The sequence below is a fragment of the Panthera pardus genome, unplaced genomic scaffold, assembly GCF_024362965.1.
Source record: "Panthera pardus isolate Hobbes unplaced genomic scaffold, ASM2436296v1 HiC_scaffold_26, whole genome shotgun sequence".
NCBI lineage: Eukaryota > Metazoa > Chordata > Mammalia > Carnivora > Felidae > Panthera > Panthera pardus.
The window spans coordinates 17743535-17758462 of NW_026526832.1; the positions used below are offsets into that span (position 1 = coordinate 17743535).

Below are 14928 nucleotides of genomic sequence, written 5' to 3' on the forward strand. Positions count from 1 at the left end.
GGAACTGCTGATGCCACACCTCGACCCCCTGTAAGGCCTCCTGGCTGCTCTAGGAGAGGTGGGGAGGCACTCTGCAGAGGGGACACAGTAGCCAAAGCTCACCCCCACCCCCAGAGTTCATTTTCAGCTGTCATCAGACATGGGCTTCAGTGGACACGTGGCTTGGCTCACTCCCCAGGGACCACCGCCAGCCCCACCATTCCCCATCTCAAGCAGACAATGCAAAGTTGCTTTCTAAGTGTTTCTGTTACGCCTGTGAGCCAAGGTGAGCTGATAGGCAGGTCTCAGAGGGCTCAGTGCGGTCCAGCCAGGTTCTTACTCTGGCAATGCCCAGGGCAGGTGGGTAGGTACACGAAGGAAGGCAGAGGGGAAGATCCGCACAGGCAACACTTTTAGACCCTTCACAGTGGGCGGTGGGGGTTGGGGGTGGTCAGGGAGATGGCAACATGTGTTATTCCCAAATGATGCCATCCTTCAAAGGGACAGGATAAGGAGAGCTAACACTTGTACACATCCTACGTGCCAGGCGATTTACACATTTTAGTTCACCCAATCCTCACTTAAGCCTACGATCACAGTTGGTGCATTTCATAGAGGAGGGGACTGAGCACACAGCAGCTGACCCACTTGCCCTGGCCTGTAACTGATGGGGCCGAGCTTTAGAAACAGAATCCACCCTGGGCATCTCAGTTTTGTTCCGCCTCCAGTGAACTTTGCCCTACAGGATGTTCTCACATATAGCAATAGCAGGGGTAATGGTCACGTGCACTGGTAGAGCTCTTTAAAATTTTTCAAAACCATTTTCTGTTGGTGAATTCACTTCATTATAACCTCCCGAGGGGGTGGGGGGGTGGGGAGCGTAGGGGACAGGCAGGAGTTACTGTCCCTGCTGACAGAGAAGGGGGCTGAGGTCCAGAGAGGTCACATGACCTCACACTGTTGCTCAGCTTGTAAGTGATAAAGGTGGAATTAGAATGCAGGTCCTCAGGCACCAGCGAGAGACCTCCTCACTCTGTGGCAGTTCTCCCCGTGGCTGGGCAGTTTCCAGCTACGGGAAGCATAAGTGATCAAGAGACCCAGATGCACTCTCAAGTCCACTGCCATGTTTGTCCCACCCAGCAACAGGGCTTAGCAGAGATTCTAAGGCAGGCCCATTTCTGGGAGACACAGGACCCCTCTGATGGCTGACTTTGGCTCCAGACCTTTCAGCGGTCTTGCCGAAACCTCTTTAGACTGTGTAGCTGTCCAGGTCTTTACTCACCCTTCCCTCAAGCTCCCACACTTGGGGTCAGTGCCTGATGGCTCTCTCAGCCTTCTCTCCCCTCTTCCTCTCAGCCGTTTCCCCTAATGAAATCCTTGCATGTTTAATCCCACCTTGGGTCTGCTTCTCAGAGGACCTCCAACGAATGGGTTTCTGCCCCTGCGTGACACATTAAAACCTTTCCCTTTATATGATTTCAAACTTTACACTAACTTTAAGTGACCTGTCAGTTAAGGGACGCTTTCATATCCATAATCATTTTGTTAGTGTTACTAAGTGCGATGGAAATGTTTAGGTCCCAGAGGAGGAGATGGAGATCCAGGAAGGCTTCCTGGAGGAGGTGGCCTGAGCTAGGCTTCAAGGGCCAGGCTGCCTGGTCCAGGCCACGTTGCAGCCGACCTTCGTCTGTCTGTAGTGTACCGCCGGAAGCACCAGGAGCTGCGAGCCATGCAGATGGAGCTTCAGAGCCCTGAGTACAAGCTAAGCAAGCTTTGCACCTCGACCATCATGACTGACTACAACCCCAACTACTGCTTTGCCGGCAAGACCTCCTCCATCAGTGACCTGAAGGAGGTGCCTCGGAAGAACATCACCCTCATCCGGTGAGTGCCCCACCACTGTCCTCCGGGGTGGTGGGGTGGGGGAGTTTTAGGGGGCTGGATGTCATCCCTGCACCACGGATCTTTCTAGGCACAAGAGGCCAGCAAAGCAACCCCTCGGGGCATTTCCAGCCCTCCCAGAGGGAGAAGGGTTAATGTTTAGGGCCATTTGAGGAGGTATTTAATTGCTTCACATCCTATACATTCATGGCATTTGTACAATGAGAAGACAAGACAGGAGGGAATCAGGGCGTTCCTCAGAATCCACCGAAGCGCTCCTTCCCGAGCCTTCTGTGTCCCTCCCTCCTCTAGGGGAGCACCGTGCCCCTCCTCTGAGCTTCCAGAGCATGCCATGCCTTCCCCCATCATTCACTGAGCTCGCTTTACAGGAGTGTCTGCCCGTGACCTGTCCCTCCCCAGGGATCAAGAGCCTCTCCCCAGGCAGAGCATGTCTTAGTCATTTTTATGACCCTGGCAAATATCAAAAACTCAGTCTTCATTGAGTGAATGGACATTCAACCAGTGTTCTGAATCCTGTTGGAACCTTTCTTGCCAGTTTTCAGATAAAGCAGTAGGAGGCCTGGGATGGTACGGCAAAGCCAGGTCGAGGGTGTTACTCTTAAGCGTGTACGTGACCCCTGCCTCTTGTGTGCCTCTTTCTTATGACCCACCCCCCTGCCTCATCTTGCCTTTTCCTTTGCACAGGGGTCTGGGCCATGGTGCGTTTGGGGAGGTGTATGAAGGTCAGGTGTCTGGAGTGCCCAGTGACCCAAGCCCCCTGCAAGTAGCTGTAAAGGTAAGAGGCAGGCTCCATCACGGGCCTGACCTTGACCAGCAGTCTCTGTGGGCCTCAGCTCTCGCCTGACAGCCTCTCACCCCTGCTGCTCACAGCCTTCTCCCCCTTTCCACCCTCCCCTTCTGTGTCCAGACGCTGCCTGAGGTGTGTTCTGAACAGGATGAACTGGATTTCCTCATGGAAGCCTTGATTATCAGGTAAAGCCACAGAGAGACGCCCCCATCCCTGTTAGACGTTCCTGTCTAACTGTCTCCAAGGGAAACAGCACTGTCCTCCAGCATCCCCTTCCTCTCCACCAGGGGACTCCCTAAAATTCTTGGCACATCTTACCAGAGCCCCAGGTGGTTGTCTGAGGAAAAAAACCTCTGTGGCCTAATAATTCAATAGATATCCCTCTGCCTTCACCTAGCACCCCTGTGTCATCTGTTGGGTTTTTCCCCCTTTTTCTTAATAGAGCATGCTAGTTTTTGACAGTGGAAGATACATTTTCCCTGCAAGTAAGCCTTCCACAAGGCCCTTCACCAATCCCAGCTCTTAGATCTTATGTAAAGGAAGTGCGTCCCTAACATGAGGGAGGGCACCACACCCTGTTGCACACCGGGCTTGCACCCTTCAACATGTGGCTCTGGGGCCCCTCGCTGGGAATCTAAGTGCCCAGAGCTCCAGAGGGCATGCGTTCTGACAGAAGATGGCCTTAACAAGGATGCAGGTGTTTGACCTTGAGATCTGGCCACGCTCATGGCCTCCTGTTACAATGGAGAGCCTCAAACATCCTGACACATTGGGGTGACCTGGGCCCCCCCCCCCGGGCAAAAGTGGTAGGGGAACAAGGCCAGGGCAGTATGCGATGTGCCTGGAGCCACAGGAGGACGCCACGAGCAGGCTCAGCACCTTGCTTAAAAACTAGCATACTTTGTGATTACACATGTAATCCATGATTATTGAATATAGCTCGGAGAGTATAAGATTATATGGAAGGAGACCCAAATCATTCCATCTCACTGTTGCTGATAACCCATCACTGCTATATTTCAGTGTACAGCCGGGTGTGTGCTTCAGCTCTGCGTGCAGTTCCCACGCGGGGTTCACCAGCCCCACGGCCCCATGTGTCCTAACAGGACCACATTAACAAGAAAACCCAGGGGCACCTGGGTGGCTCAGTCGGTTAAGCTTCTGATTTTGGCTCAGGTCATGATCTTGCGGTTCGTGGGTCTGAGCCCCATGTCGGTCTCTGTGCTGACAGCTCAGAGCCTGAAGCCAACTTCAGATTCTGTGTTTCCCTTTCTCTCTGTCCCTCCCCTGCTCGCTCTCTCTCTCTCTCTTTCTCTCAAAAATAAATAAAACATTAAAAAAATTTTTTTTCATAAATAAATTTAAAAAAGAAAGAAAGAAAACCCAAATCTTGGGACCTCTTGGCCAGACTTAGCACCTCCCCATGAGCACCCAAGGGGGATGCACATGGCCTTCCTCCTCACTCTCCTTCACATGCGGTCACATGGCAGGGATCGCTCAGTCCCTGAAGGAAGCAGCTTCTTCAGCTTCTCTGCCTAGGGCTTTCTCGAACAACTCACACGTGAATCCTAGCAAGCAGCCCATGCACCAATGTCCAAGACACTGGCTGCTCCCTTGTTCCCCCACCCACCCTACTTCCTTCCTGAGCACCTCTCCAGCCTCCAACCCAACACTCCCATGCGGACTGAACTCCCGCCCCGCCTGCTCCCTGGTTCTTCCACCTGCTCAAGGGTGACACTCTCCCCAGCCTCAGCTCATGCTACCCACATTTACAGAATGCACTCACATAATGCAGCTGCTGAAAACATGACTTTGTATCCTGCTTTTCCCACTTAAGATTTTCCCAGACTCAGCTCCGTTAAATTTGGTTACCCCCCCTCCTCTGCTCTGCAGCAAATTCAACCACCAGAACATCGTGCGCTGTATTGGGGTGAGTCTGCAAGCCCTGCCCCGATTTATCCTGCTGGAGCTCATGGCGGGAGGAGACCTCAAGTCCTTCCTCCGGGAGACCCGTCCTCGCCCGGTGAGTGAGAACTGGTCTTTTAGTGGTTGTACCAGGGAATGGAGCAGAGGGTGGAAACAGCAGGAGTGGACAGGCTGAGAAGCAACATGCTCAGTGGGACCGAGGGAGTTGGCCTCTGGGCTTGGATCTGGGGGAATGGCCAGGAGAGATTGGACAGAAGGTGGACGATGGCTGAGGCCACCCCTGGGGAACTTGCGCAAGGCTTGTGCAATGGGTCCTCTAGCCTGAATCCATTTTTGTGACCTGTTGACTCTGGAAAACCAAACCAGGGACAAGCACAGAGGGGGACTTTCATGCCAGCCATGTCATTAACTCAACTGATTTGGGGCGGATCATTCTACATCTACTCATTCTGAATCCCAGATCTGAGAAGCCAAACACAAGGACCGTTTCCCGAGACCCCCAGTCCCCTCCGTGTAGTAACCCCACCATAACTGCAGATGCCTTTATGAGGGATTCACTCTGTGCCTCTTGCTGTGGGTTCTTAATACCATCTAGTGAAGGTGATAGTGTCGTGCCTCTTTCTCAGACAGGAACACTGGCTTTGAGACAGACAAAGCAATTAGTCCCAGGTCACACAGCCAGTAGGGCACAAGCAGGGATGAAGCCCAGTTCAGCTCGACTGAAATAAGTTGCTTACTGCATTTGTGTGCTGTATTCTGATTCAGTTGGGTACTCTGCACTGTGTCCATGCACACTCCATCCCTTCCCTGACGCATGCTCCTACAATCCTGCCTCCCCCAACCCAGATCCTCAAAGCCCAGCTCAGGGCAGTTTTGGCTCCTTCCTATTGGCTGTGTGACCTGGAGTAAGTCACTCAGCCTCTCTGAGCTCTCAGCCTTCTCCTCTTTAATGCGGAGATACCCTCTCTTGCCTACCACCACACAGGATGTTGCGTCAAAGGACGTCAAGTGCGTGGACTTGCTGTATTGCACATAAGGCATTGCCTGATGTGCCATGGGCAGAGGGTATTCCCCTCCCTGCTGTCTCCCCCAGAACTGAAGCATGCCCTAGAGAAGCACAACCCTTCCCTGCCTCCCCTAGACCCATACTATTGCTCCAAGGAGTCCTGCGGAAGCCCTGATCTGTGGCAAAGAAAATCCCAGCCAGCATCTGGGTAAATCATAGACCGCTGTGATCGGCCAACCTACCCCCCGATATTCATCGAGCCACTGCGGTGTCCCGAGCATCGTGCTGCGTACCGTGGAAGTGGATGCTGAAATCCCTGTCTTGGGGCCCTCAAAGTTTACTTGGGGACATGGTCGAATAAACAGAACAGCAAAGTGAGTGTGACACTGCATGACAACATGCTGCTGCAGACTTTGTGGATTTAGGAATTAAAAGAGACACCATGATGGGAATTCGACCTTCAGAAAAGACTTCTGGGTGCTCAGCAAGGCTGTCGGGGAAGTGGAGACGAGCTCACCCCCGGGGGTGGGATGACGTCTTTTTGTGCACAAAAGACTCCATACCGAAGAGCTTGAGATCGCCCTTCAACTGCCCAGCATTTCCTGCAAGCTTGTCCTTTTCAATCCACTTTAGGTCCAGATCTTCTTGGAGAAGATTAGTTTTTTTTAATACTTTTAAACCTTTCAATAGAGCATTTTAAAAACATTAGCTCCCTTGATTTCCTCACAGGTTTGTTTATAAGCTGGGGGGACTCGAAGGTGGGTGAAGATTGAGGTGGAAGTTTGCAGACTACATGAACAGGGGAACCCGCCCCATCCTGGGCTGCTGCAGCTGAGGGCGCTCAGCCCTGGTGGCGCACTGCACTGACCTGGTGGGGAGGGGGTGCTGTGAAGGCTGCAAACGCTACACCCACCCAGGGAGGCTGATTCATTGGTCTGGGGTGAGGCCCCGGCATCTGTGTTTGTTTAAAGCCGCCAGGTGCTATCTGATGTGCGGCCAGGCTGAGACCCAGCTGGGCAGCGTGTCCGTCTTTGCTCCCTGCCAGCACCTGAAGCCCATATTTCAGATCTTCTCTCCCCACGAATCTCTTGGCAGTGGATCGCTTCTGTCTCCCCACAGAACCAGCCCTCCTCCCTGGCCATGCTGGACCTTCTGCACGTGGCTCGGGACATCGCCTGTGGCTGTCAGTATTTGGAGGAAAATCACTTCATCCACCGGTGAGTCAAAGTGACCTCGGTCTTCCCTCTGCCTTCTTTCCGTATGCTTCCCTACGTGTCTCAAGGGCCCAGATCCCCCACTTCAGAGTAGAGTGGTGGGTGTCTCTCCAGACTTGTTCAGATGACTCAGAATCGTCTTTTTTTTTAAACATTTTTTTAAAGTTTATTTATTGATTTTGAGAGAGAGAGAGTGTGTGTGTGAGGGGGCAGAGAGAGGGAGAGAATCCTAAGCAGGCTCCGTGCTGTCAACACACAGTCCTATGCAGGGCTCGAACCCATGAACCATGGGATCGTGACCCCAGCAGAAATCAAGAGTCGGGCACTCAACCAACTGAGCCACCCAGGTGCCCCAGCCTCACTTGTCTTTAAGACAACTACTTACTCTCTCAGGGCTTCATCTGCCCCATATGTAAAATAGGTATCATAAAATATCCACACCAGCACTGGAGACCTAGCTGAGCAGTCCTCGACCTCCTGCGAGGACTCCTGTCTGTATCTCACAGCCCTCTATCACGTTAGTGTGTCCCCCATCTAGAAAACCTGCCTCTTTAAGGGAAGTTAAAGGAGTTCATAGTTTCACATATTTGACTATCGGTAGCTCAAGGGCAAGGACCCTGTTTTATTCATCTTCATAGCCCTGGTGTATCGTGTGGCACAATTAATGTCTGTTGGATACCTAAACTTTTTCCAAAATACTTATTCTGAAATGAAGCATAATGTTTCTTTTCTTTGCCTCCATAGTTCATTTAATCTACTGTCTATGACCCTTACGTTTAAATCGTGTTTGACTGGGACATCAAATCCACATGTAGTGCTATAGACATGATAGAGCCTACATATTTCTTTCCAGGCGACGTTGATGACTTTCCCAGCTGACACCTTGATTCTGAAATCTGAAAAGTCAAATAGATTGTTAGGCTCTTTGCAAAGCTCCTCCCAATGATACACTTCTCGACTGGTAAATATCCTCCTGGTGAACTATCAATCACTTTTTAACCCATGTCTTCAAAGAGTATAACACATGTGTGTAATAGTTAATACGTAAAGTACAAAGCAGGAAATGTGAGAAGCTGTATGAATTCAGAAATGGAAAAGCAGTTAGGCAGATAGCAAGCCCTGCTTTTTGCCCTAATAAAAATGGAGACATTAAAGATCAAGAAATGTGCTCACCCAGGCTCCCAAAGTCATTCCTAAAACAAGGCAATAAATGCTCACACCAGCTTATCCTTTTACTGTCCCTCCATCATTTTGGTCTTCAGATCTTCATCTTAATTCTAACTCTGTCCAACTTGCAGGATTTGTGCTTGATAGAAATAACAGGAGTGCAAAAGGGGCTGGGACCAATCCTTCGCGTTCCCTCCAAAGCTACACCCTTTGCTTCAAAGTGCAGGGCAGTCTTGCCCCTTTCGTTGTGCCCAGAACTTTCCATAAATCTCAGTTCTGGACTTTATTGCTATTCAGACAAGACAAGGTCATACTCTTTTTAGAATTCATCCCTAGCTAGAGCCATCTTTCCACCTGTTGTCTGTGTTCTCTTAAGTCTGGACTCATCGGACAGTAAGCTGTGCAATCACCTTGGTGACTGCGGATACCTGCCTTCCCTTCTTACTGAGATCATTTCTGCTTTTTCATCTCCACCCCGTGTCATTCACCCAGTATCCAGATTCTCTGGCTTAGAGATCACATCCTTCTTTCCCCTGACGTTTTGAAATCTGCTTTCCTCAAGCCGTGATATATTTCGACTATATCCAGCATTCTGTCATTATAGATAATAAGATAACAGGACCACATTCTCTCAAGAGTCCTACCACTTCCACATCTGTAAATAGCTACCAAAGGTCAGAATTAGATCCCAGGGTAATAGTTTGTTGCTGCTCTTATCGTTTTTGAGGAATGGAATTGTCAAAGATCAAATCAGGAATGTATCAGATGGTCTGCTTTATAAGCAAAAGGCAACTTCTAATAGAAATTGTCCATCTCGATCAAAGTTTTTCTTCTGGGGTAACTGGCATTAGGAAGGCGTCTTTTGTACTTCCTCGCTGGCTATGGGCTCTGTGGCACACTCCTACAGCAGTGTGACCTCTTATCCTCTCTCCTCCACCGACATCTGCCTCAAGATTCACAGGCTCCCATGCATGCACACCTTCTGCATTCAGAGAGGAACTCCTTCCCCCAGATTCTCACGCTCCCATTTTTCTATTAGATCTGTTTCCTTTGGACATGGTTTATTGCCATTTCAAGAATTATGGGTCATTCTACCAATTCATGGCATGTTCTATGATATCACATTCACTTTCTTGCCGTTAAATTCAAAATCACTTTTTTAAGCAACCATTTCACGCACATCAGCGTAAAGACCTTCCTGGAGATATAAATATTGTTCCTGTTCTACTTCAGTCTATTTTCCTTGAGAAGCAATGGCTATATATCCTACTATTTTTCTTCTTTTTGATGTCATATATGTTATGCTTTTATAGTTTTATTAGGGCATTTGATGCACTATTGCTCCTCGAAATTCAACTTAAACCTTCGGCATCAGGTCAGTGGCATTAACAACATCCATCTCCCACTCCAACCCATTGTTCTGGTATCTTAAGTGTCCTGATGACCCCCAGTCCTGGTCCTGTTTATTTTCCATGTCCTTATTTCTCAACCAAAGATCAGGACCTTTGGGAAACCAGTTGAAATTATGGAAGCACTACCTGTACTGCCTGAGAAGTACTCTTTTTTTTTTTCTGTCCGGGACTTTAATATTATGAGAGGCCCATTCCAGACTTCTTCTGGATGCATCCTTCATTCCCACGCTCACGTCAAGAATGGGTAAGCAGTCAGCAAGTAGATGCTGATGAGCCTTGGAAAGCTTTGATCATGCCTTATAGGCATGCCACAGGAAAGCAGGCCATCTGGTATACAACAGCAAAGAAGACATGCTAACTTTATAACTTGAAAGAAAAGATTCTTCAGCCACAGAGCTGTGATGCACACAGCTTAGCAAAGGCTTTAGTGACAATCATGGACGTGAGAACAATAGTAGCTTCTTAAAAAAAAAAAAAAAGAAAGAAAGAAAAGAAAACTAGAATTACTTAGGAATACCTTGACCTGCTTGAATTTGGTGTCATGGAAGGCCTGCTGTCCCAGCACAATTCTTGAGACAACTGGCAGACTCCAACAGCAATCTGTACAAAACAATAGCCTAAGGCCAAATGGCATTTCTTATGTCCCTCTATTATTTTCTTTTAGCTTACATTTTTTACCCAAATGAGAACAATAATAGCACCGTGTATCTTATCGGGTTGTTGTGATAATTACCCATGAAGCACTTAGAACAATGCTTGGTACAGAGCAAGAGGCCAATAAATTCTAGTTCCTATTATCGTTACTTTCATTATTATCCTCCCATTAGACATTTTCAATCATCTCCCCTGTTCCGTTTCCATTTCCCTGGTAGTTCTGAGGGTGGAATTGTACAGCTATTTCTTTCATACTGAGGTAGAAGTAGCAAAGGAAATACAGGGCAGAGAGGGAACTATTTGAACTCAGATTGCAGGTGGAAGTCCTTGTGATGGATATCATGTTTATCTTCCCAGAAATAAATTCGGAAGTGCATTTTCTCCTTCATTTTTCTTTCTAGGGACATTGCTGCCAGGAATTGCCTCTTGACGTGTCCAGGCCCTGGCCGAGTGGCCAAGATCGGAGACTTTGGAATGGCCCGAGACATCTACAGGTGAGCAAAGATTGCTGTCACCCATCCAAGCCCCATCCCCTCAAGAGGATGGGACGTCGCTGCTCGTGCTTGCGCTGGTACCCTGTCAACTGGCCACCTAACATTTCCTTGAGTCCCTGTCCAGGACTTACGAAATCTTAATTAGGGCCCATGCCTGGCGGTCTAATTCTAGGATCGCTGACTACAGTCACTGACACCACATTCTTTCTGGTTCCAACTCTCATTAATCCCAGGATGTTCTCAGACACAGAATAACCTGCATACTTGATATGGAAAACGTTCTCAATAAACTTTTACTTAACCCCTTTCCTCACTAGCAGGGAATTCCAAATGGACTTGGCTTCCATCACCCCAGGCAGGAGCACCCCAGAACTGACAACATAACGGGCAAGCTCACTGGTCTTCTCCACCCACTCTGGGAGCCACGGGAGGGTGCCTAGTTTAGCTTCATTTCTTTATCCCTGCCATATTCTCAAGGGTACATTAAAAAAAAATTAAATAATTTTTGTAATTAAACAAAAATCTTCAATTGTACTTTACCTTACTCTTCTCTTCCCAACTCCCAGGTTCACTTCTGTCTGATTATTTACAACCGTGACTTGCTCGGTGAGCTGAGAAAGTCACTCCTTCGCATGGTCACTAATGACGCCCTCCCTGACCCAGGGGAAGAGTGAAGAGAGATGGTCACTTAGAGTTTTCACTCTTTGAAGAGTAAGGGCCTCCCCACCCCGCCCCCGCAAGCCCCCGTAGAACTGATAATCATCAACATGGGTGGGAATGCTGATGCCACCCCCTTCCTGCAGGAGAGAAGTGCAGGGAGGACTGGGTGCTCCACTCTCTCTTCTCCCAGCTCTCAGAGTCTCAGCATTCCTCTGCCTCCTTTCTCAGAATGCCCGGAAAGCCCATGGTTTCAGATACCAGTGTCGCAGCATGACTTAGCGAGCCCATCGGTGATGGGCGCCTCCTCTCCATCCCCACTAGCCCTGACAGCTCCCTGGCCCCAGGCTTCACCACCCCAACTTGCCCACAGCCCCGCTGTTCCCATTAGCCCCTCTAGGAAACTTCCTGTGCCTTGCCCCTGCCCCTGTGGCACTGAGCTACATGCACACTTACATCCTCATATGCATTGTCTACACCGCAGTTGTCTATGTGTCTCTTTCTTCCACTAAACTGTACCCTTGGACGAGACGGACTATGACTTCTGTCTTCAGCACATGGCAGAGTAAATAGTACAGGAATCCCCCCTTATCTGCGGTTTCTCTTTCCCCAGTTTCAGTTACTTGCGGTCCCCTGTGTGGTCTGGAGGCAGATGACCCTCCTCCCGACACACCACCAGAAGGTTACTAATAGCCTAACTTTACGTCACAGTGCCTGTGTCACTCACCTCACTTCATCGTACCACGTAGGCCTTTTATCATCTCACATCATCACAAGAAGTAGGGTGAGTACAGTACAGTAAGATGTTTTGAGAGAGACAGAGAGACCCCATTCACCTAACTTTTATTATGGCATGTTGTTGTATTTATTCCATTTTGTTATTAGTTATTGTTGTTCATCTCTCACTGTGCCTGATTTATAAATTGAACTTTATCATAGGTACATATATATAAGAAAAAACGTGGTAGATATAAGGTTAGGTACTATCTGTGGTTTCAGGCATCCACTGGGGGTCTTTGAGTATGTCCCCCATGCGTAAGGGGAGACCACTGTACATGTTTATTGAAGTAATTAATCTAAGCAGCTAGAGGGGAGCTGCCTCCAAAGGTATGAGTTAATTGATCAGTCTTTGTCAGTGACGTCATTAACGCAGCTCATGATAAAAACCAATCAACTAACTCACGCCTTTGAAGCCAGCTCCACCCCCAGCCCTGGGCTCTCCTGCCGAGGGTGCTGTGGGAGGCAGCTTCCCTCCAGCTGCCTTGACCCTCTGTTGAGCACCCATATTGAAACTAAATTCTGCATGAGCGTCAGGGAGGATCCAAAGTGAACACGACACAGGCCCTGCTCTCAGCTCCCCCAGGCTGGGTCTCCGATTACTGCAGACCATCAGGAAGCAGGCTGTACTTACAAGGCTGGAGTACTGTGATTCATTGTGAGTTATAATCCACAAAACCCATCGGGGAAATCTAACCATCTGCTACTGGATATTTTAGTCATTGCATAGATCTTCGCTTTCATGCCTCCAGCGAGCTGCCTCCTATTAAATGACACCCAAGTTCTTAACTTAATTTTAAACGATCTGTGTTCCCCTGCTCTCCTCCTGAACCGCAGGAAGGCCTCGTTAGTTTCAATCCTGTGATGGCTACAGCTTGTTGTTGCCTGGCCACTCAGGGACACCTCCAGAACCAAGTCTGGGTTTCCTCTTCCCCGCAGAGCGAGCTACTACCGAAAGGGAGGCTGTGCGATGCTGCCGGTCAAATGGATGCCTCCAGAAGCCTTCATGGAAGGAATATTTACTTCTAAAACAGACACGTGGTGAGTCTTTCTGTTGCCCTCCTGTGGGTCTCACTGTGGGCCTTACTGGTAGCACTCTTGGGCCACAGGATCCCAAGCTCTCACGGGGAAGGGGGAGAGGAGACGAGTCAACACACCTCTACAACAGGGGCTGTCAAATGTTGGCATGTATCAGAATCGGCAGAAAGGCTGGTAGAGCACAGATTACTCTCCCTACCCTGAAATCTTATGGATCACTGAGAATTTGCATTCCTACCAAGTTTCCAGGTAATGCTGATGCCACTGGCTGGGGACTACACAGTGAGAGGCACATGTGATTTGTTTTTTCCACATACCTATGAAGTTGGGTTTCTTTCAGGAATGTGACATTGAGTTAACATTAGAAAAATTGATCAGTGAAATCCTCCCCATTAACAGAAGGATAAAAGAAAATAATTATCAGCACAAAAGTGCTGCAGGTTACAGTGGTGTTGAGACCCCTTGTGCAGTTAAAAATACGTTTGGAAAACACTGTACATTAGATCTCCAGAACTTTTTCATCCTGCATAACTGAAACTTTGTGCTCCTGACCACCATCTCCCATTTCCTCCTTCCTCCTACCTCTGGCAACCATCTACCCTCTGCATCTATGGTCCCACTTTTAAGTGAGATCATGCGGTATGTGTCTTTCTGCGTCAGGCTCATTTGACTTAACATCAGGTTCTACAGGTTTATGTATGATGTCACAAATGGCACGATTTTCTTCTTTTTTAAGGCTGAATAATATTCCATTGTATATAAACATGCCACATTTTCCTTACCATTCATCTGTCAATGGATATTTAGGTTGTTTGCACATCTTGGCTATTATGAATAATGCTGCAGTGAATTTAAGAGTGCAGATATCTCTTTGATACACTGATTTTATTTCCATTGGCTATATACCCAGAAGTGGGACAGCTGGATCTTTCTTTTTGTTTCTTCTTTCTCTTAAACTTTATTTATTTATTTTGAGGGGGGTGGAGAGGGAGGTACAGAGAGAGGGAGAGAGAGAATTCCAAGCAGACTCTACACTGTCAGTGCACAGCCTGACATGGGGCTTGATCTCACAAACAGTGAGATCATGACCTGAGCCAAAATCAAGAGTCAGACACTTAACCGACTGAACTGGGATAGCTGGATATTAAGGTAGCTCTTTTTTTAATTTTTTAGGAAATCTCTGTACTTTTTTACACAAGGTTTATAAGAGCAACACATAATTTTAAATGGAGGATTAAACCTGTGCTCCCTGCCGAAATACACACACACACACACACACACACACACACACACACACCATTAAAGGGAGTCTTTTTAGTTGTATAAAAATCCCCAAGGATAAAAATGACAACAATGACAATATTTTGGAAACTGGGAAGTTTATGGACAAGTGGTACCTTACTTAGGACACCAGAAAGTTGATAACTAGGTCCAGAAGCAACCTGGTTCGCTCTGCCCAAGAGCCCAAGAAAGGCCCAGAAAGTAAAGGTGTCAGGCACCCCCGGAAGTAGAGGTGCAGCAGACAGGAAAATCAGTGACAGATATATTTAAAAAGTAACCAGAGTCGTGGCCCATTCCCTCACCGCCTATCTCTCCCCTGCCATAACACAAGACCGGCGGTTCCTTCTGTAAAGAGATTGAATTAAGTCTTTCTGTTCTTAGGGACATTGGACATCACTGAGGATGAATTCTCTACTATAAACAGGAATATATATATCCCTGTTTATAGGTATGTATGTATATATACGTATATATACTTAAGTCTACCTACTTAAGTTTATTAAGTCTACTTACTTAAAAATGTATCCCCCCTTGGTGTGCCTGGGTGGCTCAGCTGGTTAAGCATCTGACTCTTGATTTTGGCTCAGGTCATGATCCTGGGGTCATGGGATTAAGTCCCACGTTGGACTCTGCA

General features: G+C 48.2%; 1 protein-coding gene across 2 annotated transcripts in view; it reads left to right on the forward strand.

Annotated features, from left to right (window-relative positions):
• Positions 1-14928, forward strand: part of ALK (ALK receptor tyrosine kinase) — a 666217-nt gene that overhangs the window by 637060 nt on the left and 14229 nt on the right. For both annotated transcript variants that reach the window (XM_053891034.1, XM_053891035.1), the window contains 7 exons: positions 1677-1863; positions 2566-2656; positions 2789-2853; positions 4562-4691; positions 6720-6817; positions 10449-10541; positions 12915-13016. In XM_053891034.1, the coding sequence (XP_053747009.1) occupies positions 1677-1863; positions 2566-2656; positions 2789-2853; positions 4562-4691; positions 6720-6817; positions 10449-10541; positions 12915-13016 (766 nt within the window). The remainder of the gene's footprint in view (positions 1-1676; positions 1864-2565; positions 2657-2788; positions 2854-4561; positions 4692-6719; positions 6818-10448; positions 10542-12914; positions 13017-14928) is intronic.